The sequence below is a fragment of the Rhipicephalus microplus genome, unplaced genomic scaffold (genome assembly GCF_043290135.1).
Source record: "Rhipicephalus microplus isolate Deutch F79 unplaced genomic scaffold, USDA_Rmic scaffold_12, whole genome shotgun sequence".
Classification (NCBI taxonomy): domain Eukaryota; kingdom Metazoa; phylum Arthropoda; class Arachnida; order Ixodida; family Ixodidae; genus Rhipicephalus; species Rhipicephalus microplus.
The window spans coordinates 29,844,097-29,869,490 of NW_027464585.1; the positions used below are offsets into that span (position 1 = coordinate 29,844,097).

Sequence of the window (25,394 nt, forward strand, 5' to 3'; positions counted from 1 at the left end):
GATGGTCACCCTCACAGTTTGCGCAGTGAACTTGTAGCTGACAGTCATTGTCAGCGGTATAACCTTTGGTGCCGCATTTCGCGCAGGTAAGCTGTCCTCGGCAGCTCTGGGAGCCGTGCCCGAACCTCTGACACTTAAAGCAGCGCCGCGGGTTGGGTATATAAGGTCTGATTGGCAGTTTAAGATATCCTGTTGCTATTTCAGTGGGGAGAGTGCTAGATGTGAAAGTGAGTATGATGTGTTTCGTTGGAATTTCTTTATTTTCTCTTCTTATTTTGATACGCTGCACCTGAACGACATTTTCTTCTTTCCGACCTGTTAGAAGTTCATCATCAGAGAGGTCCATCAGGTCTCCATCTGATACAACACCCTTCACGGTGTTCAGGGTTCGATGCGGTGTGATTGTCATAGGCTGATACCCAAATGATATAAGTTTATGCAGTCTCTGGTACTGTGCGTGGACTTTTATTTCGAGTAACAGGTCACCACTGGCGGTCTTTGTGGTTTTGTAGCCTGCGCCTAGCGTTTCTATAAGGCATCTGGACACAAGGAAAGGTGAAATGCTTCTAGATTTCTTTTCTGTACTTTCACAGAAGATTATGTGGTATACACGTCATTCCAGCGTCACAGCACTAAAACGCCGAGCAGAGCTACCCGAACTATTCCATCGTCGCAAACTTGCATGCCTATCACTTTTCCATAAACTTTATCACCACGTGTCACTTCACAGCGATTTCTTCGAGCCACCTGCCGTCATTTTTCCTCGCCGCGATCACCCCTACAAAGTTAAACGCTTAAACTGTGGGATATCTGCTTTTTCCAAGTCATTCATTCCGCGTACCACAATCGATTGGAATAATCTACCTTCACACATTGCCTTAGAAAAAAACGCCACGAAATTTCAAGAACTAATTCAAAATACTGACATCATCTAACTTTTGCTCTTTTACTTGTTTTTCCCTCTTTTCTATAACGTGCAGAGCACACGTGTAGTATTTTTACCTTGATTCAGCTTATTTGAGGTGTGATGAGTGAGCGTATATTTTTTATTTGTTTTTGAGTGTACACTTTATTTTTTATTTCATTTTTTCAAGTGTATTGATTCTTTTTTCTTGCATTTTCATAGGTTGTTCACTGGGTACTTATCTGTATTCCAATGATTTGTTGCCTATTCTTTTCTCTATTTTTGCTGTCTTTACCAATTACTTGTTATAACATATATCTCACTCAACCTTAGTCTGTATTTAATTTGAATTTTCTGACCTTTTTTTCGTTTTTGATGTTTATTGTTTGTAATTTTGCTCATGTAACACCCCCTATGTAATACCCTCTCACGAGGGCCTTTAGGGGTATTATGAATATGAATATGAATATTTCGGGAAGTTATCTTTCTTGTTTGGAAGAAATTCGAAAATTGCATCGGTGCGCCACCTCTTGGAGGGGCGATTGGTTGGGAGAGGGCTAGGAGTTCCTATAAATTCAGTAGCTTATTCGGCGGCCATGCCAGCCACCTACCACCGAGCCCAACAAGGGGACACTGCGAGACTCGAAGGAGACGCAGGCGCCAGCCGTACATGGCCGCTATAGCCTAATATATCTACCCAAGGTTGGATATCTACACCAGGTTAACCCTTGCTGCCGAGAATTGTGGAAGTAAAAAGAAGTGAGGAGAGGACAGGAAAGATCAATAGTAGTAGAAAAGACGAAGATGGAGAGAGAGAAGGAGACAAGAAGAGGCGACTGCCAATTTCCCCTGGGTGGGTCAGCCCAGGGGTGCTGTCTACGTGAAGCCGGGGCCAAAGGGGTGTGTTGCCTCTGCCGGGGGGCCTTAAAGGTCCAATCACCCAGCGTCAGCTCAACTCCCAGGATTCCCTTTTCCCCGGACACGGCAAAGCCACGCATGGCTAGGCGTGGGAGGGAGTCAAAGCTCCCCCGTTAGCTCGGGTCCGTGGTGTCGCTACACACCAAACGCCTACTTGCGCAGGCGCCCCTGCGGGCAGCTATGGGACAGAGAACAGCTTTCATACGAATATATGCAAAAACAATCAAAGGGGCCAATAGCACGAAGGACACACAAAAACATCGACACACAGGACCAGTGCTGAACAATTGGTCGTTGAACGCTGCTGTGCATCTTCTTTTTGCCCACTTGTCTTTTGCCCTGCTCACCATTGACTGTGTGTTATTGCACTTATGAGCTAGGAAGAGGTGCGCCCTAAACGCAGTGAAAGGTGACAGAGTCAATTCAGCCAAGTTTTATTGTTGCATGCTATATATCGATCAACCCCTGCTGAACGTCCCCAGCCATTCTCGCAACCATCTCAAATGTATTTCAAAACAGCCATGCTGAGTTGTGGCACTGAAAACAGCGCATTGCTAGAATATTCTGAACAGAAAAATTTTTTTGATACATATAAGAATCTAAAAAATAGCGTATAAGCCTCTAGAAAAATTGAAATACTTATAACACCACAGGAAGTATGAAGACACACAAGGAAAGAACATCCCTTACAGCTGATTAATTTGCAGGAGAAATGCAACAAATATATGAGTCACACCCCACATGCGCAAACAGCACTGCCAATATTCATATGCCAATATTCAATATGCATCAAAAACACTAGCAAATTGGGAAAGCATTTCTAGTCAAGTATCAAAGAGCAAAATTGGAACTCAGATGTGCGCAAAACCACGGATGTGTCACTTATACACAAGTAGCCTTTTTTTCTTTATCCAAAATGATTCAATTACTTCCTGGGTCAAAACATCTCAGCTCTTGGCAAGAACAGAGATGCTTGAAAACCTCACCTCACAAAAACAGGAATGGCAATGTGCAGGCAAATAAATGTTCTGCCAAATTATTTCTAAATGACAGTTCATACTCCTTAACTCTGATGTTCAAACACCGACCAGTTTGGCCAATGTAAACCCGGCCACAATTAAGTGCCATTTCATACACTATGCCAACCTATAAATCCACATATGTAGAAGTGTGTTCCTTCCCACAAGTGGAGGCCCTCGGTGGTTTAGAAATACGTGGGCCAGCTAACTGACGTGGCATAGAAAAAAACTACAGGCCCGCTGCAGTTGTTAGCCACACTCTTAAGGTTGTGCGCCTACTTATGAACATAAAGTACAACCACGGGTGTTTTGACCATGAGCTGCCTACTTTTCCTTGGGCCCCTTTTGGAAGAATGTTTCAGAAATGGATACAATGACAGAGTTAGGATAGCCAGCTGGAGCCGCTTAACCTGGTTCATGCAGCTGTTAGATTTCTGTGCCTAAGAAAAACGAGCTTAAACCTACACTTCCTCCCTTCATCCAGTGAGGAGACTCCCTAGAGGCATGTAGTCACAATGACCCTTTTAACAAGTTTGAAATTGACTGCAACAAACTGTAAAAGCCTTTTCCATGAGCGCGGCCAATCAGCCCAGCACACATGTCGCTTCGAGACAGTGATGCTCGAGTCTAAAAACTGCAATTTCCTGTTAATGGGAAGCTCATGCATCAATGAAACACCCTATAAGCTCATGTTTTTGATGTGTAGTGATTACGTGAAGCAGTGCTGTTTGCACATGTATGGTGCGACACATATTTCTCTTGCAAATAAATCAGCTGAGGACAACACTCTTTCCCTGTGCTCCTTCATTCTTCCTGTAGCATTTTAAGAACCTGAAATTTTTCCTCATTATGATGTACCAACTAGCAAAGCAAAAAGTAATTCCATATCTCAGGCTGAGTTTTGTTTATCAGAGAAATTATTCTGAAAGCCCTGTTTCTTGTTTCAATACCAGATTTGTTTAGATACTAAGCAAAAGCATTTGTGTGGGATGCTTGAAACTCAATATATAACTGCAGTTTTTTGCAATATATTCCTCCAGAGAATTTGCCAAAATGTTCGAAGTTTGCATTTTCCCTTACGTATGGATATCTGAGTAAAGAATACTCACTAAACAAAAGTTAGATTTTATGTTTTAAGTATTTTCACCATGTGGTGAATTAAAAATCAGCAGTACAACTCAACAGACAGACAAGATTTTTATCACATGGCAAGTTTTGTCATTACAATTCTCATTTAGAGGAATGAAATAATTTTTAACTTTTGAAGTTTCTCATCGCTACCTTCCAATCTTGTCGTACGTCAGCTTCCTTGCTGATGCTCCCATTGCCATCAATGGGGAACTTCAAAAATTTTCTGCCTTAAGGGGAGATGGGGGTCGAAAAACGAGTTTTTTTTTCAAAATTACCAATTTTTATTTTTGCCTGTTTTGATAAGATTAGTACCTCTACTGTTATAAAAAAAATTACGGGTCAAGACTTAACTGCAAATGCTTTAAAATTGCATCTAAAGAGCACAAGGTGTCTGTTAAAAGGTCCAAAGTGTGCAGTCTTCGAGCACCTTGCCACCGATAATGCGCCGCCGCTCGACATTGTTGATTGCATGTGTCGAAGAGTCGAGCCTTACTCTTCAAGCAACAACAGTTTCTGTTGCTCATGCAGTGCAAGAAATAATAAAAAGAAGCACGCTTCTGCGCGTTTTTCGAGGGCCCCGACTGGCTTATGTGGTATGAATAGGGGACCGCCATTGGCCGCTGCGCGCCTGTATGTGCTGTGAAACCACCTATTTGCGGGGTCCATGTCTTGTCAAGCAGCGCAGCTGAACAATGCTTTTCTCGTGTAGTTATCTCCGTTATGAATGAAAAAAGGCATTCCTCGCAAGTGAAAGCCGTTGTGTGCAGCGCTCTGTAGGAATTGCCTACAAGCAGCTGGTCTGATTTGCGGCAGTTGTTGGCTTGCAAAAGCCAATGCATCAAAAGTCATTCACACCCGTCAGCCGGAAAGTTTATGATGCGGCAGTGGTTGACGTCAGCGCCAATCTTGCGAGGCCGAAAGAGCTCACAGTGAGAGAACTTAGCAGGGATGGCATTGCCATTATGTACAAAGGTATGTGGCAAAAACATGGCTGCAAAATGGATTGACACTGGACTTAGTTTGGATTTCGCAGTCCTGTCGAACTTCTTACTAGCTTCCAGTTGGCACAAGGCTCTGCCGGATGGAGCGGAAGTTTGGCAATTTTCATGGCCCTGTCTGTGAGCGAAATGTCTGTGAGGAATCTGCTTGAAAAAGCCGAGAGGGGCAAACTCATGATGCTGGCGTAGTTTAGTCGCAGTGGCCACTACAAGAAGCATTGTTTTTTTTTAGTGTAAATTTCATCAAATTTAATGATATTGTTCATAAAAAAAAACTCAATTTAACTTTAAAATGCGTTTTTCTCAAAACACAAATTCTGCCATTTTTTTCCAATGTGCCCCTCCTTTTTTAGGGCATTTCTAATGCTCGAATCTACATAAAATTTTGCCCAAAAATTTTCCTAAGTATGACAAATGCGAGTATTTTGTTTAAATGTCAATATTTAATTGTATAATAAAAAATTTTATGTAAACCTTCACTAGGGTAGGCGAAATATGGACTTTTTACGTATATTATTTTTCATGCATATTACATATTTTGTATGTGCTTCCTAATTAGTTATTTGCATTCTACACTTTATTTGAAACATTATGAACTATGAATGATAAAAAATTACAGAAGTTAAGGGATTAAAAGAGGGGGGGGGGGGCAAAAGAGTTAAGGTTTTCACTTTGTCATGTTGCAGAGCTAAAAGTGTGCAAATGGCGAGAAAACTAATTATATATTTGAAATCAGCATAAAAAGTTCCATAAACACATCAAGTTTCATTGCTCTAGGGTGAATGTTGAAAAACGTGTCTTCGAGTAGCCTCTCCCCTTAAAACAAATATTGCAAAGACAAAACTTGCCGCATGAAAAAAAAAGAATCTTTCCTGTATGTTGAGGTATAAAGCTGATTTTTAATTAGAGCACCCCGTGATGTGTATTGTGTCTCAGTTAAGCCAAAAAAGATTATTTTTTCAGATTGGCATTTTCCCCATAAAATTTCAAACATCAGTGGTCTGCAAATTATTTCAATGCTCAGATTTGGCATTTTTCCTCATAAAATTTTAAACATCAGTGGTCTGCAAATAATTTCAATGCAAAATATACTTCTTGCAAAGAAACTATTCAGTACTCAAACATTCATATATAGTGTAATATAAGAAGCAAATAAATGTAAATATTTTTGCAAAATTTTTTGAGGCACACATGACTCATGACTTGAAGTAATAGTATTGAGCTTCTAACACTTTATACAAAAGCCTTTGCTTAATATGCAGGCCAAGCTTGGTAATAAAACAAAAAATGGTAATATAAGAATAAATTGTATCATAAACATTGCCTGGACAACATTTTGCAAAATCGTAAATGCTCTCGTGTGACAAAAATTTCTTTTCTCTTAATTATTTCAGCGATTCACCGTTTTCAGCGCAATAAGTACGATTTTCTTTTAATGTGCACTTGTGATGATTGTCAAAATGACTGGGCCATTTGTTGCCACCACTATGAATCTTCTCCACCCTCACCCTTACCACTGAGAGTTAAATTGGGGAACCCATAAGCTTCGTTTTTAGGAGTCAAACTCGACAGCAATATTCTGTCCCTAGTGTGTACTTAGTGCATACTCTTCATTACATGATTGAGAAGTCTAAATCGTGGATTACTAGAATGTAATCGATAAAGTAGAAAGTGGCATGTATGGCTGCATTGTGTAAAGGGTAGCATGCTTTACAGTACAGGTAAATATGCAATCCTTTCAAACTTGCTATGCACACATTATGTGGCCTTAAGGGATCAAGCACAGTAACGTGTGCGTCTTTTGTAATGGGTGGGCTGCTTTAAAGGGACACTAAAGTCAAAAAACAATTTACGTCAGAGTGAAAGCTCAATGTATGACATCTAAAACGACAATATTATCAACAACAGTGCCCTACTTACTGAGAAATTGAGGTAAATGCAAAGAACATATCTGCCACAGTAGGACTTTCTCAAAATAATCCCGATAACATCAGACGGACTGCCTACAATTAATCACTAGTAATCGATCTAGATGCACTAAATAAAGAACCTTACATGCATGAAGAGACTCAATAAAATGTTACCTGTTCATTTCTGTTTGATTTATGAAAAAAGAACCACCAGACGTTACTATGGGGAATGGCGCGAGTGGTTCAAAAATTCAACTTTCACGTAGTTACTCTGGACAGGTGGCACACCATCTAGCGAGGCGCAGTTAAAAAAAAAAAAATTGTCTTAAATATCAGAGCTGATGGTGGGAAATTGATCAATGGCCATTGTTGCTGCTGTGCCTCCCACTACTTCCGGTTTGCTGCTACTAGCACAGTGAAGCGGGGCCAAGTAGTGCGTAGTGCACAGCAACAAAGACGTGAGTGGGTCCGGTCGGTCTGCTTCTTGAGGCGGGTAATTTGAAGTGCGCTAACCCGATGCGGAACACTTAAACGTGATTTTATTTCAACATAGGCCTTTCCTTGGCACAAAAGTAATACTACCAAGTTTCTGGACAGCTACTTGAACAATCGTCAGCTTAATAGTTGCCTTTAGTGTCCCTTTAAACCATCAGTCATTATGTTCCAACTAGACCTGTGTGCCGGTACCAAAATTGCTGGCAGCAGCACGCTGGTGTTTCCACTTTTGACGGCAGTGTGTCAACAGCGCAGGGTTTTCATTTTCATTTTATTTTACCCTCAGGACCAAAGTATTACAGAGGGGAGTGGTTAACAATTCATACAAAAGTAAAACAAAACCAGCAGCAAAAGTGGCTACGTAATACAAGAAAAATTGGTTAGTTAAGTCCTGGAGTGATGATGTCCGTAATGGCCAAGCGAAACTTTAAGTGGTCTTTGATAGAAACAATAGTACCATGAAGGTGGTTCTGGGAATAAAGTCCTGGGAATAAATGATTCGTCACAGGTTCTGGTATGACAGTGCATTATCCCAACCTTATGGACATGATCAATGCCAGAATAAAAGTAAGAAGATGATAAAAGGATTTCACGCAGGTAGGAATTGTAGAAATATAAGTTAGGAAATAAAGCAAGGCAAAAACACTTACGCCAGAATGAGAGGGGAGGAAGTAGTAAGGAGTTTTTCATAAGTTACGCTTGATGTTCGGCTGTAATTGTTATAAATGAAATGAGCGGCGTTATTCGCTATAAATAAAACGAGCGGCGGATCTGCAGTGGTGTGGCATGGGTAGGGGGGTTAGGAATACGATTCAAGAATTGGTAAGGATAGCAACTTGTTCCTTGAATTTTAAGGAATAAAATCTGTTTCCCCGAAAGGGCCAAAGAGTTGAAGTGGCAGCAGCATGTCTCAGTGTATTTTATTAATAAATAGTGCTCTTTCAGTTTTTGAGACATAGCAGCTGTAAATAGAAATGTTCAGCACCTTCAGAAATACAGTTTACCAAAATACTGTTCACACAAGTCTTTTTTCTAATTGCTCAGAACAGAGTCTGCACAGGCACCCATCAAGCTGATTCCAAAAACGCATGTTCCTCAGAAAATCAGACAAAAATAAAAGAAAAACAAAAACAGTTCTTAATTGCTCTAACGGGCACAATATTGGTAGAATCAAATCACCGAGTAAGGTGTGTAGAAGATGCAACGAACAACACGGGTGCTATAACACTCGTACCAGTGTACACCATCCTATTTACGCAGAAGGATAACACGATTGCAAGTGCACCTGCATTGTCTCGGAGGGTCTCCAGCCATAAAACATGCGCATTCACAGTGTATACAAGAAACGCTGGTCCAAGCGACAAAACAAAACTTATTGCTTTTTTAACAGTCCATCAAATAGCTATATCATGCTGAAGCAGAAGCGCCAGTTTGGCAAGTTGATGGACGTTCATCGTACAATATCTTACAGTGCAACGGGTTAGAGATGGACAGAGAAGGGGCACAGGGCTGCCCGTCTCTAATCTGCTGCGCCGTAAAATATTTTGATAGCTATATCATGTCTGTGGTCAGGTCACGAAACAACCAATGCTTATTTGTTTTTGGCCAAAAGATAATGCGCTGTCAGTCCGCATACTTTCATCTAGTTGCTTGATGTGTGTCGTAGATACCAATGTTTTCCAAGATGTACTGTTTCGAAATACGGACCCATTTTAAATTTGTTTGGAAAGTTACACCAACGTATTTTTAAACTTACAACGTCTTAGTATATGTAAAATTAAGAGGCCATTTCTTTTTTGAAAAAGTTGTGAGAACAGTATTTTTGCAGTTACTAGACAACTGCCATATTTCACTCCTGTTACAAATCGACGAAAAAAAAACAGTAAGCAGTGCATCTTGATCTTGAATATTAGAGATGATTTTACAAAAAACGCAGTCATCTGCATACATTTCAAGTTTAATTTGGGTGTTACTGAAAATCTCAGCTATGTCAATTACATAAATAGCAAACAAAAGAGAATGAAACACCGAGTCTTGTGGCCTCTTCCCGATATTTATATACTGCCACGTTCCTTTCTCAACTTTTCTTATCACCCAGTTACACTGTACGCTGTTCACAGCGCAAACCATGCCTTAACTGCTTGAGAAGCTTTTGGATGGCAGTAGAGCATTTTGTTAAGATTACGCCCACTTCGTGAACAGTAGTTTATTCTGAAACCTACGTCGCCGCTAGCGATAATGCTAGAATGTTTGATGGCAAGTGTATAAATGCCAACACTCTTCGCCGCTTGCCAGTTGATCAATGGCCGACGCTTAGTTTACCGCTATTAGTGCTAGTGTCTTGCTGTACATCTACTTTTCTTTTTCGTGGCCACAGGTTCGGCGGAATGAATTGTTTATTCTTCAACCAACTGTCTGCTCCGCTTCGTCGACGTCACGACCCCAAGACAATACGTCAGATAACTTTGCGTGGTTGAACGTATCGAACTTTAAGCGAGATCGCAAATAATTTGCTATCCAATCAACCATTTTGTTGTCGCCAAAATTGTGAAGAAGCTAGAAGTTTGGCATGGCAAACCATGTGAAGATTCTTAGAATAGTCAATAAATATGGCATAAATCTTCCTTCAGCCGTTAAGGGAAGCAACAATGTCGTGCGTAAATTCGAGCAACTGTGTAGCCATCGGAAAAATAGGCTGTGTGCGTTTAGGTATTCTGAATAGTATTCGATTATATGCTCCAAAAGTGTGAAGCTGGTATAGAAAGCAAAAATATTGGACTATAATTTGCTATTTGCTTGTTTCCGGACTTAAGGGCGCAATGTTTGCTAATTTTTAGCAGCTGGGGAACTATTGCAGGGATTTACTTTAAATATTACAGTAAAGAAACTAGCACGCCATACTGAGTAGCATTTTAGAAATATATTTGGCATACCATCTGGGCCAGAGTTTATCACAACTTCAAAATTACTATTAGGTTATGCACTTTAGGGAAGCTTAATTCAAGATTAGGAGGAGCAAGTAGTTTGGTGCTCGTGGAAAATGAAGGAGTGATGCCATTATCGGTAGAAAAAGAAGCAAATCTGAAGTAATTATTAAAGGCATTTGCTATAGCTTCCGGATTTGAGGACGACTGGCCATCAAGACTAAACAATGAGGGCATACAGTATACAGGACAAATCGACCTCTACGAGCTGGATGAATTTTTTCCATATAGTGGGTAGCATAGGCATTGCTGAGGTAGTAGTTCTTAGCCTCTTCATTTTAGGTTCTATCTACTTTTCAATTCATTAACTCAAGAAGCATTGTCATTACACTTGGGATGAAGATTTTTACGTAAGAGTTTTATGCGACGAGTGAGATGCATTATATCTTTCTGGTAGCAGTAGTACTGGGTTCCATTTAAAATATTTGTGTGCACATACTTTGATAGGCATTATCACAAAAGTTAAGGAGCGCATCTACAGGACAAAATTCGCTAGAATATTCAAATTCCTTAAAATATCAGGCTGAAGGGTCCAGTATGGAATAGTCATCAACTTTAAGAAAGTTCGAAACAGTTTTTATCTCAGGTCTTTGAGGAGAACACGCCAAGTTTGAGGTGACATAAACAGTGTCATGGCCAGAAAACCCTTCGACGACTTCAGATTTTGAACCGTGCGATAAGAGTTCGCAGTCCCATAATGAACTTAGGCTGCAGCTTACTCTTTTTCATCTGGTTTTGCCAAACTGTAAAACACTAGTGAATGAGAATACAGCTGCTTTCGGGAAAATAATCAGGGTTCGTGCAGTGATATCATAGTGTGCAGAAGGGTAAACGAGCCATTCTCCGATGCCTGCTGAACTAGCGAATGCGATAGCGTGTGCTAGAACTCACGACCATGCGACTATATTCGAAGTTCACAGATGCGGATCGAGCTTTTCGTCTAGCAAAAGCCAGACAGGGCTTCCTTTGCTGTTGAAGAGCAATCGGCCATAGGCATCCCACGCGGAGTGGTGTTATCGCATGCACTCTCCATGCAATGGAGATGGGTAGCTTGTTTCATCTATGCTTCAGCAGTGTTCCTCGCTATAGAGGAGACCCACGCCGAGGGAGGCACTGCGGAGCGTGGCGCTGTCAGTCAATGTGGGGAGAAAACTGGTTACATGAGTGTTGGCCTCTCCGCTGTCTCATTCAACCTGCTTGAAAACGCATTGCTTTACTCGCACGCTGCACGCATTCTGCACGTGTTTTTGAGAGTTTTGCGTCGCGCGCGGTTATGATGTATGCGCTCTGTCCGCATTTAATAGGATGCCGCAATTCAGAATTTTTTTTTTTTTTCGTGGCAGCAATTTGGTAAAAGGGCAGCGAAGCAAGTTGTAGCAGACGACGCCGTCCTCGTCATAGCGAAGTGCGTTTCGCAAGTGAAAGACGACGCTGTTTACGACGTTAGAGGGGAATAAAACTTTCTGTATGTTCATAATTATATACCTGATTTATTTGGTTTACTCTGTGTACTATGCACTATGTTTGTTACTGGATGCATGGGTAAGGCCGCTTCTCTTGTTTTAGGTTAAGCGGTTCTTGCGCTGTGACTGCTATTAGTTGGGATACCTTAATTTACTAGCACCCACCCAAGTTATCGTGCTGTATATACACAGCACTTCAAAAATAAATGGTCTATTAGGGGATTCTTTCTGACCCACAACAATAATTGACATCTATCTTGCGTGTCTTTCCTTGCATTATCACCGTTCTCATCGCGGGTATTTTGAGTTCGCGAACAGCGTGCGTGTTATCATGATGAGCGCCCAGCTTTCAGAGAAACTTTTTTGTGTGTGTCTAATATGCAGGGAAAGAGCGCATTGCTATAAAGGCATTTTATCTTGGTGACATATCAAAAATGCACCGTGTTGTTCGGGCTGCCCCTGCACACTCAGTAACAACTAGATCACTGTATCTCCCAACGGACGTGCAACAACAGCTAATGCATTTTTTTTTCTTTTTTTCATAGTTGTCGTGTCCACTCAAGCGGGAGCGTCGCATCTCCAGCGGTAAATGTAATTGCATCGCTGGCGTCTCTAGCGATTCTAAATCGCTTGAAAGCGAGTCATAGACATCGAAGAAAACAGAGTTCTCTTCATCTTGCATTGCTGGGTCGTCTTGAGCAATACCTTGTGGCACAGCCTGCTCCACAGAATTTTGTGCTGATCCGGCTGCCCTCACAGAATGACGCTTCCACCTAAGCAAAATAAAGTTGTCGCAGAGGTTAGATCGTGCCGTTCACAACAACGTTCATATGTTGGAGTTTTTTTTTTTTATGCGGATATTGTACGGTGATCATCATTGAGCATATCTGTAGTGTGGCAGATAATATTAGTTTTTTTTTTATCATCTTCAAGTATAAAATGTACAAGAAGCCTGAAAATGAGTAGACGCGGTTTTCGTGATCCTGTTAATAACGCCTTACATTCACAAAATAAAACAAGTACTGCATACGAAATCAAACTCTATAAAAACATGTACGATGACAAAATGCCCCATTAAAAAAACTACAATTGTGTCCATCTGTGTGCACAGAAACACTTCATACAAGAACTTCACGGAGATAGCTGCGTATGAATATTTATTGATTAAACATTTTGCATTGTCTGTTGCTTGAATCGTTTTTACTTTGTATTAAAACTATCAAAAAAGTAATGTGCTTGTTACTAACCGCGTTCGAATCTTACCCTTAAAATGCAACGGTGCTGAAGTGCCATGTTCAATCAAAACCCTTCTATTTTCGCTTGACTTGATAATTGTGCCTACGCGGAACGAATTCTCGCTGAGCTTGAAATGAGGAATCAAGAGTCCTCAGAAAATGCTTTAAAATGCATAGATAGTTATGCGCTTCACTGCCTATCATACCTCTGCGCCGTTTCCGCGTGAGGTGCCCCTTTCTTGTAAGCCGGTGGAAACACTGTCGGCACATAAGACGGGTGCAGACTTGAGTAATTTTTGCAGTTTCTCACAAAATGTCTGCTACAAATCATTGTCCAAGCTTTTGGCAACCGCATACTTTCGTCGGCGCTGCGTAGATATAAAAATATATAACAACACATCACTAATACCACATGTGTACACAGCTTCAACTACTACGTCCCCAACAATATCGAATAATAGTAGCAGCATAAAATATTTCTTCGCTATTTTTAACAGCGCTCTAAAGACGAACGTTGAAAATTTATACAAGATGGGGACGTGCATTTCCCAGTAACTCGATAGATTAGAGGAACGGTGACGTAGAAATTAACACCTGTTATAATTAATGCATTGTGCGCCTGCCAATTTTTATGAAAAAATTGTTTACTTACTTTTTTTGGTGCACTGCTTTAATCCATTCCTGTCGTCTGCTTGTTTCGTACCATCGGTTTGAGAATCGGTAGAATTTCACTGGTGGAGTCGACCCCTTCGTGTTTCCATGATTATTGTGACTGTTGACTACGCCGCAATACTTCCCCCTTTTCTGTAGGGGTGACATTGCGGAACGAGGGACGTTTCACGTGCAGCGCATGCTTCGCAAATGCGTGGAAGCCAAAGGGAGCGGAAGGGTCGGAAGACGCTACTGTTGTGCGCTTTTTCTGGCAGGGGAAAGGCAAGCGCTGGCGTCGCCGGGCAAACTTGAGCGGGTCTCCTCTATAGACGCTTTCGCTGTCTATAAACAGAGTTGTTGGACGGCTTCCGGTTTTGTGCACCAGTGTAGCCTATAAGCACTAGCGTGGAATGAATGCTTTAGTGAGTAGCCTGCTCCTTTTCAGCACTTCTCTCGCCTTTACCAGGCCAAATAATTCAAATACATTTTCTCCTAAGCTACACACAACATTATAGGACCTAATCGTTAACTTTAAGCGACTTCCTTTTACCAGAAAGCGGAAAAAGAGTTCTTCCTTACTCTGGGACAACTAAAAAAAGTTTTCTGCTTCAGTGTTACAGAGTGATAATTGAGATAACGGTAAGTTTCTTGGGAAGCAACACGTGCTGCTGCTATTGCTATGTTCACACTGAATGAAAAGGTGATATCGCTCATGAAATTTTATCCGCGGGAACAGCATACCATGTGGGTACTAAAATAATTTATTTGGACTTTATACGGAACATTACAGGGATAATGAAAGCCTGTAAACAGTGTTCATATACCTGTTCTTGCAATAGAAAAATATACAAAACTGTAGAAGTGGACTGGCCCTTGTTATCGAGAGATGCATCGTCTTTGCTGTGAAGAATTCATACGATTAAAGAACGAACGAATTCAGAGCCTTTGGTTTCGTTTCCGATTACACTAGACTACTCTCACTTTACTACGATTCTTACAGGATCTTTGACATTTATGTCTTCATAAAGCATGTGTGCGATGTGAGTGCAAAGCGTTTAGCCTGTCAGGATTTCGAACTGGCTGGCTACACTGTTCTCATTTCCACTTGCGCAATCGAAAACTTACTAAATGCAGCGAACCCACAAGTTCCTTGAGCACGACAATCCTGTGGCAGGCGAGAAAGAACGAGAGTGGCGGGTGGCAAATGCATAGGAAAGCAGGGTAGAAAACAGTTTAAAACTGTTATTTCTAGTATATGGACCCTTCTAGAGTATCTGTCCTAACTATGTCACGCTAATCACTGTTCTGGCGTCATGAAGAGCGCTAAAGGAATGAGAAACGCCAAGAGAGAACAACATGCTCCACTGTGTATCTTGATGATGATATGTGGGGTTTAACGTCCAAAAACCACCATACGATCATGAGAAATGCCGCAGTGGAGGGCTCCGGAATTTCGACCTTCTGGGGTTTCTTTAACGTGCACCCAAATCTGAGCACACGGGCCTACGACATTTCCGTCTACATCGAAAATGCAGCCGCCGCAACTAAGTATCTTCAGAAGCTGTTTTAGGGCTCTACATAAAAAGCGCATCCACACACGGAAACAAAAAAAGCAGTCACGACACCGCAAATGCGGCTTTCAGAAATCTTAATGCTGCAGAAAAGCAAGTGAAGCGATATATTTAATGCCCAGATTCCGCACTCGGGTAAATATAAGACAAATGGCGGCACACTGCAAAATATTGTGCAGCGGCGTGGTCTATCTCGGAACTTCAGCGGCGGCGCGAACGGCATGAGAAAAAAAGGGCAGCGCGGCGGCGCACAGCTCTGGTTCCGACGCCCGATGGCAATGTATGCTTGTACCATGCATTACTGCTGTGATACAAGCATACATTCTACATACCCCTTCTACATTTTTCTATAGTTTTCAACCAATATCCCACTCACCTTTTTGGGTGCTTAGTGTAAGGTAATCAGGGATTACCGAAAGGCACATTAGGATCAAATGAACGTTGAACTTGATTACTTCCTACAAATACATTTCTTCCAACATGTACCAACAGGTCGGCCCAGAATAACTGGATTTCCTTTGTAAAAATATACTATTTCACTCCTCATAGATAAATGTGTTCCACTTATCAATATCACTAAGGACACATCAAAATCGTAGATTTCTTAGATCTCTCATAAATAAAAAGAAAAGGTTATATGCTTGCGCTAAAAGGTTATCTCCTGAATCATGGTCTAAACTTAGAGAATGCTTAAAATGTTACTCTCTTGCTGTTTCTGAAACAAAAAAGAAATATTTTACCACTGATCTGTCTACGCTTTTGCACAGCAACCCCAGATAGTCCTGGCGTGCCATTTCACCTGATCGTGGCAGTGATTTGGTTACCTTACATAACACTGACAATGAACAACGCTATGTACATAGCGTTGTTGCATAGCGCAGGTGAACAATGCTATGCAAGCCTTTTCGTCATTGCGTTTCCCTTCAGTAAATTGGTGAATAAAGGGCCGGCAAAGTCAATGCCAACAACCTCAATACAACTGCCTGGCAAGGTTCTGTCCGCAGGAAGCGGTGCAGCGGGTGCCTTAGCTGCTTGTAATCTCTTCTTTATCCAGCCATTCCAAGTACGAATGACTTGCTTTACAACCTGATGTGATCTCGGAATCCAGAAACTCTCTCAAATTTGTGTCATTGTGTCCTGGACACCACCATGCATAACAGTCAGATGACATTCTCTTACTACAAGTTTTGTGAACTCGTAAGCAGGAGGTAGTAAAATGGGATGTCTGACAGTTTCTTCTTGTTTAGAATGCTGTAATTGCCCACCAACACGGAGAAGTCCGCTGTTATCCAAGAACGGATTCAACATGTAGATATGTGACCGTTGACCGAAGGCTTTGCTCTTCATTAGGCTTTGCCTTTCTGTGTCGTAAACTTCTTCTTAGGCTATCTTAATCCAGTATGCCCTTGCTCGGTTGCGCTCTTCGGCTGCGACATCACCATTTAGGGTTTCTCCTCTCGCCTTTCTCAGGAATCCATAGATCCAGACAGTGACACGGCGAAGCTTTTTCAACTGACTGTATTTTTCTGCATCTATGATTGCTTCTCTCTTAAATACCGAAGACAACTGCAGCACCGTTTTATCTTTCCTCCTCCAATTCACTCTGGCGCAACTTCCTTGTGTGTTGCACGAGGCGATTTATCGCAGTCTTCTCGAAGCCAAGGTGGGCCATGCTACCATAATGTGGATTCTGACAGTGCCTGAGCAGACATGCCTCGTATAAGACAATATGCAGGATTTGTGCGGCCTGGGCAATGTCTCCACTGCTTCGGGGCGCTCAATGTATGAATTTCAGATATTCGATTTCGAACAAACGCCTTCCACTTCGTAGCATAACTCTTTATCCGGTAAAGTGTAATCGTGGAATCCGTGCAGAATTAAACTGTCATGCTCAAGGCTATTCGCTTGCAAACGTAGCTTGCTAGAAGAGCTCCTACGACAGCTGCCATCAGCTCTAGTCTAGGCGACAAGAGGTGCTTTAAGGGTGCTACCCTTCATTTGCGCAAATTAGCTCAATACCCAATCAGTTATCGCTGTCTCTCACTCGTAAGTACGCGCAAGCTTCATAGGCTTCCCGACTTGGGTCGCAGAAAACGTGCAGCTTAAAGCTGGCATTTTTGCTCTGCTCTACGAAGCGCCTCTTGAAGGTAAGCTGCTGAAAGTTCATCACACCATTTACTCCATTCTTTCTCTACGTCACCTAGAAGAAGAGAATCCCAGTCTAATGCTCTTTCCCACAAATGCTGAAAGAGTATTTTTGCTCTGACAACGTACGGGCTGACAAGCCCAAGGGGATCAAAAATCCTGGCAGCCATTTGGAGTACTTCTCTCTTGGTACTCAGACTACCTCTGACGGCTCTCAGGACACTTTCTGTCGGAATAGACAGTATCAGTCAGCTAAAGCAGGAACAGAAAGAATGTTTATTAATAGCTGCTGTTAGGTTTTATAGAGGCTGGCGCTGACGTCAGCAGTTGGTGGGAGACGGCACTAGTACGCACGGCGCATGCGTATCTTGCACGATACATCTTCCCCTGTTTATCAGTTCTTTGAAACATGTCATTCACTTGATTGACGTTGCGATCAAAGTGAAGCCTGTTTGGTGGCCTCCTGTTTCTGTTCGAGCGCCTCAACCTCGGTGTATGTCGTCCATCGGTGGGGGATGTAGACAGTGCAGACACCTGCTGTCTAGGACTGGGCTCATGCTCGTTGATGGGCTCGCACTCGCTGTCCGACTCGTTGCTTTCAAGTGCGCTGCTCTGTAAAGGCTATAGCGTTGCACTTTGTCCACATCCATCCCACTTCTGACACCATGTATCAGTCAGCTAAAGCAGGAACAGAAAGAACGTTTATTGATAGCTGCTGCTAGGTTTTATAGAGGCTGGCGCTGACGTCAGCAGTTGGTGGGAGACGGCACTAGTACGCACAGCGCATGCGTATCTTGCACGATACAGACAGAAGATCGATTTCGGCTTTCCAGCGCAGACCGAGAACGTTACGAAACGCGTCAAGATTTTCCACAATGTCGTCACCATCGAACGAGTCTCGTAGTTCTGCTGAATTTGTTGGCCACTTGTGCAACTTCATACCTGCATCTGCCATGATTGCCCTTGCAACTCTGTATATTTCTACAGCTTGACACACTGACTCAGCTCCAGTAACCAAATCGTGAATGCAGAAAGAATTCCAAAGGACCTTGGAAATCTGCATACGCACATCTTTTTGTTTCTCGAGGTGGTGAAGTATTGACGCATTAAGGAGATATCAGCTTGCGGATGTTCCAAACCGCACTCTTGTCATGCGCCACTCTTCTATCTTGGGAAGTAGGTGAGGGTCTTTCGAGGTTTCTTCTTACCAGAGAAACCCGAGCTCGTCTCAGTCTCTTGGTTGCACAAGAATTTGCAAAAATTCTTTCTCTATGTCAGCCGTAAGCACCACAACATGAAGGCGAAAGCAAAGCAAAATACAAGCCAAATCTGCGATAAGTTTTGGACCCTTCTCTAGGCGGTCGTTGAGCGATAGCTGTCCTGGCAAATGCGATGAGCAGTCAAAAACAACTCGCAGTTTCGTGCTCGCTGATTCCTTGCCTATTACAGCCTGATGAGGCATGTAGTAAACATGTTCAAGGTCTTCTGACTGCACAGGTGGCATGCGTTCCGGCATGACCTTCTTTCAGGCAATCTCGCATAACGGAGTCGTATTTCTTGAGCGTCTGAGCCAGCCCCGTCGCGTCTCAGCCGTGTAGTCAAGTTCTGAAGGCGCTTCTTAGCTAAATCAATATTACTGTGAGCTCCCCCAGCAGACTTTCCAGGACAGTGCTACCTGATAGCGGTCTTCACACAATGCAATGGCACTCTCAAATCGGTTTTGCACGGCTTGGTCATGCAGGCTCGAGTTGTGCTCCTATTTCATGCCTAATGCATCGAGTTCCCAGAAACTTTGCAGGAGAGAGTCTAAATGATCGGGCATGCGTGTCTCTATCAATAAGGCACGTGTTAACTGCAACTAATAATGAAGTCATTGGGCTTACCGGGCCTTGGAAGGTCCACCCTAATGCAGTGTTGTTTGCCACTAGACCCACAGAATCTTTGGAGTACTCAACCTCGTTCTTCATGAATTTCCAAAAGTGGTCTGATCCAATTAGAAGAATCTTTGGAGTACCCAACCTCGTTCATGAATTTCCAAAAGTGGTCTGATCCAATTAGAAGGCTTATGTCTGGAATGGCTGGCATGTCAGGAAGCAGCAGCTTATCAGCGATGGGTCCCCCTTTCGCTTCAACTGATTTCACAAAATGATGTTCTGTCGGTGTATAAAGAGTATCTTTGCAGATGAAGGGTACCTCTGTTGCTTCAATGATGAATTATTGCCCACTGTACTGTGCTCTCAGTTGAACTTGTACGATGCGACATCTTTGTTCGGTGCTGTTGTGCTGGCAGAATGTCAATATATTCAGGGTGGTGAATCCATGGAAGAGGCGTAAACATTGGTGGTATCGACGGATGGAAGTTGTCTCGGAGCTCCGTCTGATCTGGTGTTGCACATCGAAAACACATGTCGCCCTTTGCAGGAAGTGCATGTTTCTTTCCACAGTTCTGAATGCAATGACCTCGTACAGTGCAGCGGAAGCATCTCATGTTAGCCATTAATCTGTTTCGTCTTTATTTAATATCAAGCGGATCAGGACAGATTTCAGCGCTGTGCTCTGACGAGCCACAGAAGCAACATTCAGTCGTCATTTTTGCTGCTGCCTTTGCGTGAAGAACCGCAGCGGTCGGCCTCCTCGAACTTCTTTCGTGCTTTTCATGCACTGGCAGTGCACTCTTCGTTGCACGGTCGCCATTAAAACTCCTCTCCCTGCTCTCAACCTCGGTTAGGAGGAACTCAAGCACATTTTTCAGCTGGTCCTCAGCCCTTGTGCTTGCTGTCTGCCCGTGCAGGCATTTCAACTTCCCCGTTAACTTCATTGCTTGCTGCCAGTGAAGGTCGTTTAGAACAGAAAGCTTGTCTGTTGTAGTCGGCAACAATGTCATGCAGCGGCGATGTTAAGATGATCTCACTCATCATGCTAGAGTACTTAGCTGCATTCACTCCAAGACTGCGCAGCCCACGTATGTGCCCCTGAACGTGGTCATATAATTTGCGATGTTCACGCAGGTCACTCGACGATGAAATCGCGGGTAATGCTCGAAGCTTAGCGAGATGGTTTTGTTCGATTTGCCTTCTGTCGCCAAAACGCCATTGTAATATTTCAAGGGCATTCTCATAGCAAGACTGTGGCATTAAGACCCTTTATTGCGACCAAAGCTGACCCATGCAACAACGAGCGAAGATATTGAAACTTCTCACTTTTAGAAAGGCGCAGGTTGTTATGAACAGCTTGCTGCAACTGTTCCCAACTCATCGTCGAATGTCTCTAAGTGTAGCTTGGGCAACTTCACGCTGTCACCTTGGAGAACAGCTTCTTGTAGATTGTGACTCGTTGGCTGTGCAGCTTGAGGTGCTCCGTTGTTTATATTCAGTGTGCTGAGCTTTGCTTGAACGCAACCGATCATGGCTATGGCCGCGTCATTGCACCTTATGGCCTCGTTGTGCTCGGCTTCGAACTCTTCCTCGAGAATCGGCGGCTCCAGCTTGTTGGTTAATCTTCCGCAGCTCCTCGTTGCTGGTTTCTAGGCATAGAATCAAGATGGACAGCTAGCTCTGTGTCCCGTCACGAAGTGCAGGCTCGGCCTCATCAATGATGCGAGAGTTGTGGCCGCATTGTACACGCCTTTTTGCCAGCAGCTTCTCCGAGCGACGATCCATTGACGCACCGTTGGGTGACTAACTCACTCAGTCCAAGCGGTCGGAAAATTTGTCGGCTTCGATATTTCTGTCCCTCTATCCTGGGTTTCGGCACCATGTGAACGATTAAAGAAAGACAAAAGTCAAATTTGTTGAGCACCGAAAAAAAACTTATATTCTTAGAGGTTACACATAGAGCACGAAACATCTCAACGTAACGATACACGTCTACCCTCTACAAAATCTGAAGAGTGTCTCCGTCTCGCTGGCACGCAGTGCGTCCCCTCTTGTCGACGTAACCGCAAACCACTTTCACAAACACACTACACACAGAACGACGCACTGCTCTTCTTCCATCAACGCCGCTGTCACATGTCGCCTCGTCGAGGCAATATCGATGGCGGTCGAGTGCGGTTTCATGGTTTCAGACCTTTAGGGAAGGCGGACGAGGAATTCTGATGCTTTCCTATAAAAGCTCTGCACTGCGCACATGACTCGGCACATGAAAACAAAATAGAAATACAACACCTTCGACCCGTTTCTTTAGCACCCTATGCACTATAGGGCTGCTTGTATTTTTTTTTTCAGTAAAAGGTGGCCACCTATTGAAGACCTCTTAAAGAAAAGATAGAGACTTAACATGCTTGATGAATTCGCTGTGTGAAAACATAAGTTCTCACATTAAAGTGCACAGCCATACTGGCAACATACTTATGTACGGATGCAGACCTAAATGGTTCCTTGCTGCCAGAGCAATTGACAACACACTTTCATCGACACATCAAAATACAAGCATAGTGTTTTTATGAACTTCCAATCTGCACATATTGAGCTAATTAAATTCTGATGTTTCAATACACCAAAAGCACTATCATTTATCAGTCAAGGTGTAACAAAAATTCAACGTTAACACTGACTGACGACCTACGAGTCTATGGTGTGCAGCTAAACATGAGTAACAACGCACTTACGCATTTCAGCTTGGCTCAAATAAGCCAGGAATTGAAGTCAAAACATCCAGCTAAGTGAAATCGATGGTTTACAAGCATCGCCCAGTCGGAAAAAAGCGTGAGGAACAAACGAAATGAGAGGGTGCCGACCAAAATTAAAAAGCATTAAAACATTAGAAAAAGTGAAGATTCAGCTAATTTGTATAAATAACTAAATGTTCAATGTGGACAACCAGGTGCAATTTTGCCCTTGCACAAACACAAGAAATTATGGCAAGACTGCTTCCACAACCAGGCTCTCTGTCAAGCTTTAGGAGGAACGTTATAGAGAAGAACCCGCTTTCAACAGATCCTTGTCATGGAGGCAAAGCATACCACGGTTTCTGGAGTGCCACTGGTTGACCATAATAGGACAGCTACCGTCAGAACCTTCAACACGAACACTCCGACGCGTGGCCTCGGCTCGCTTAGACTGAGGTCAGCGCCACCAAGCGTTGAAAATTATGTGCTTGCTTCACTTAAGGATACAGGTAGCACTTGCCGGTTTCACTAGTAAATTTCTGTTTCCAGTCTGCCTGCCAGCGGGTCGACTGCACTCACTTTGCATCCCGTTTTTGCCACGTTTCGCTCATGGCTACGTTTTCGTGTACCCATGGCATTCGTTGTCGTATACTTATCTCGTCAATGATGCGACAGCTTACGCACTTATTGAGTTTGAATTCGCATGTGCTGCTTGAAAGGAATCGCATGTATAAAAAGAAGAATAAGCACACGTTCATGGCTTTTGCAAAAGTTGCACAATAAATCTCATATGCAGTGGCGCTGTTCATGTTCTGATTTATTAATTTTCAGACAGTGTGAATTGAACAGTTACCACAATTTACAGTGTGTTTTTCGGCTCTGTTCGCGCTGCACGGTAGATGTGGTTTTAGAGCACAACATTTGTGCGAGTAATAATATATAGGGTTTTAACGTCCCAGACGAAAGATTTGTTTAAAAGATGACAATTTATGCTTTATGCGATAACTATGCACGAAAATTGGTTTGTTTGCGTTGTATCCATGCGTTTTTCTTGCTAATAACACGCACAAACATTGCACTCCAAGACATCTTCCATGTAGCGTGAACCGAACAGAAAGGCACACTCTAAATTGCGAGAATTCAATTCACATTGTCTGAAAATTATTGAATCGGAACATGAATAACACCACGGACTTTCAAATTTATTTATTGTGTCACTTTTATTACAAACACCATGAAAGTGCGGTTGCTTTGCTTTTTATACATGTAATTTCTTGGTGCGAATTCAAACTCGAAAGGTAGGTAAGCTGTCCTACGTAATAATTCATTGATGAGATAAGTATATACTCAATAACGAACGCCTTGGGAGCGCATGTTAATGTAGCCTCGAGCAAAACAAGGGGACAACAGGATGCGGAGTAAGCACATTCGACCCACCGGTCAGGCCGACAGGAAACAGAAATTTACTAATGAAACAGACACGTGCTACATCCATCGCTAATTGCATCAAGCATATCATTTTCAATGCTTGACGCTGACTTCAGTCCAAGCGAGCTGAGGCCAGCATCGGAGCGTCCGTGTTAGAAGTGCTGACGGCTGTACTGCCTTGTGGACCATTACTATGGAGTATGGTTTGGGCTGTGTGCTCTTGGTTATAGTTAAAACAGTCACAGCTGATGATATGGTTTTGGAGGCAGCAAGAATTTCCTCAACAAGAATTGCCAAAGGATGACAACTAGACCAAGCAAATGATCAAACACGGCACTGCACTTGGGCTCTTCATGATTATTCTACACGCACGCTTCAACAAAGCTAGTCACAATACAAACAAGATAGCCCACAAGTCCATATCTTTAGCAACTTGTTAGAGCAGGCTGGTGCATGGCAGAAGAATACACTTATGAAGACGAATCGGTGTAAGTCCGCGCCGCCTTCATCTCTCTCCGCCTGAGGCACCGCTTTGTTCTTATTCGAAATCTTTATAGTTTAGACTTAATATTTGTCACTGCTTTCATGCAGATCTGTACGTTCTCCGATACTGTCGGCAGCGACTTACCGACGTTCACTGTGCCGTCACGAAACGAAGAAGGCAGAATTCATTCCTACCGACAGTCGCTAGCATCTATCAAGCATCCGTGGAAAAGGACGCTCTCAGAAATCTCCCACATTCGCCACTTTTCTAAGGCCGAGAATACTACAGCGTGCGAGAGACCTCAAAAGACGTTCTCCGCCCCTTCACGTAAACACCTAGGAGGCGGATTGCACGCTCTAAAGACGCACGCCCCACGAAATTTCGAGGCCTCGGACTGGCTGAAGAACAAGAGCCCAGTATTTGGCGTTTCTTTAACGAGAAACCTCTGCAGGAAATCGGAACCGGTCGGTACACGGTTTCGCTTTCGCACGACGTACTGCAAACGACACTGCGCTACTCACCGTGAAGCCATCGCCTTGCTCGGTGCCAACGATTTTGACCGTTTCCGAAGCCTTCATCCACGACTGGACGGGCTGATACAGCGCCATGCTTTCGGCACCAACGTGACCGGCTGACGGACCGGCGTGCGCACGGAGCGGTACGGAATGCCCGACTGCGGTGCAGCGGATTACGATAATCCCGGAAGTTGACGCCTTGGACAAGGCTGCACACAGTAGCACGTGAGCGCAACCACCGAAATCACGTCACCTTACAGGCAGATGCTTGGTCATTGTGCCAATGTCTGAGAACTATCAGCACCCTGTCAGCCAGTTGGCCAAGCTGGAGGCCGCCTCAGGGAACACCTGGCCGCCTGCCTGGGCTGCTGCAACGAAAACGAACACGGAGGAACCTTCCCCCGTGAAAACGAACGAGCCAAGATTGTACTGGATGGATGGATGGATTGGTATGACCACCGAACACCTACCAGTGGTAGAGTGTACTAGCATAGAGTAACATAGCAAACGTAAAGAGCAGACACTCTCATTCACGGAGGAAGGAACCTTTTCCTTCCTCCGTGCTCTCATTGAACCATGCGGCCCACATAACTGCTAGCATTCCTAGCGGCCGGCATTCCTTTTCCGGCCTTGCCATCGCGTCACAGTGGCTTCAGTTTCGGTTTGAGCATTCTTGTGCGAAAGTCGGGTGTTTCTTCTACTGTTGTTCGGGAGTGCTTTCATCAGCAGTTTTTTTAGGGTCAAACAGGCTGCAGTCACGGCTATTGCATATACGTTGTTCTGTTGGCAGTTCTTGCTGGTAAAAAAAAAAAATACACGCCCATTTTACAAATGAATCGTGTTTATTCAGACAGCACTACTTAACAACCAATAAAAATAAGCTAAACCGGAGTTTTTAGGTAATCCATTACCTCCCTATTGGAAATTTGAGAAA

General features: G+C 43.2%; 1 protein-coding gene across 3 annotated transcripts in view; it reads right to left on the bottom strand.

Moving 5' to 3' along the window:
• The window catches only part of LOC119166710 (nischarin), a 289,672-nt gene extending 264,610 nt beyond the window's left edge, over nucleotides 1–25,062 (bottom strand). For 2 of the 3 annotated variants that reach the window (XM_075882435.1, XM_075882433.1), the window contains exon 1: nucleotides 24,467–25,062. In XM_075882435.1, coding sequence (XP_075738550.1) covers nucleotides 24,467–24,553 — 87 coding nt within the window. In that variant the 5' untranslated portion in view covers nucleotides 24,554–25,062. The remainder of the gene's footprint in view (nucleotides 1–24,466) is intronic. The other variant, XM_075882434.1, reaches the window with a different exon arrangement.
• Between the last annotated feature and the right edge of the window lie 332 nt (nucleotides 25,063–25,394).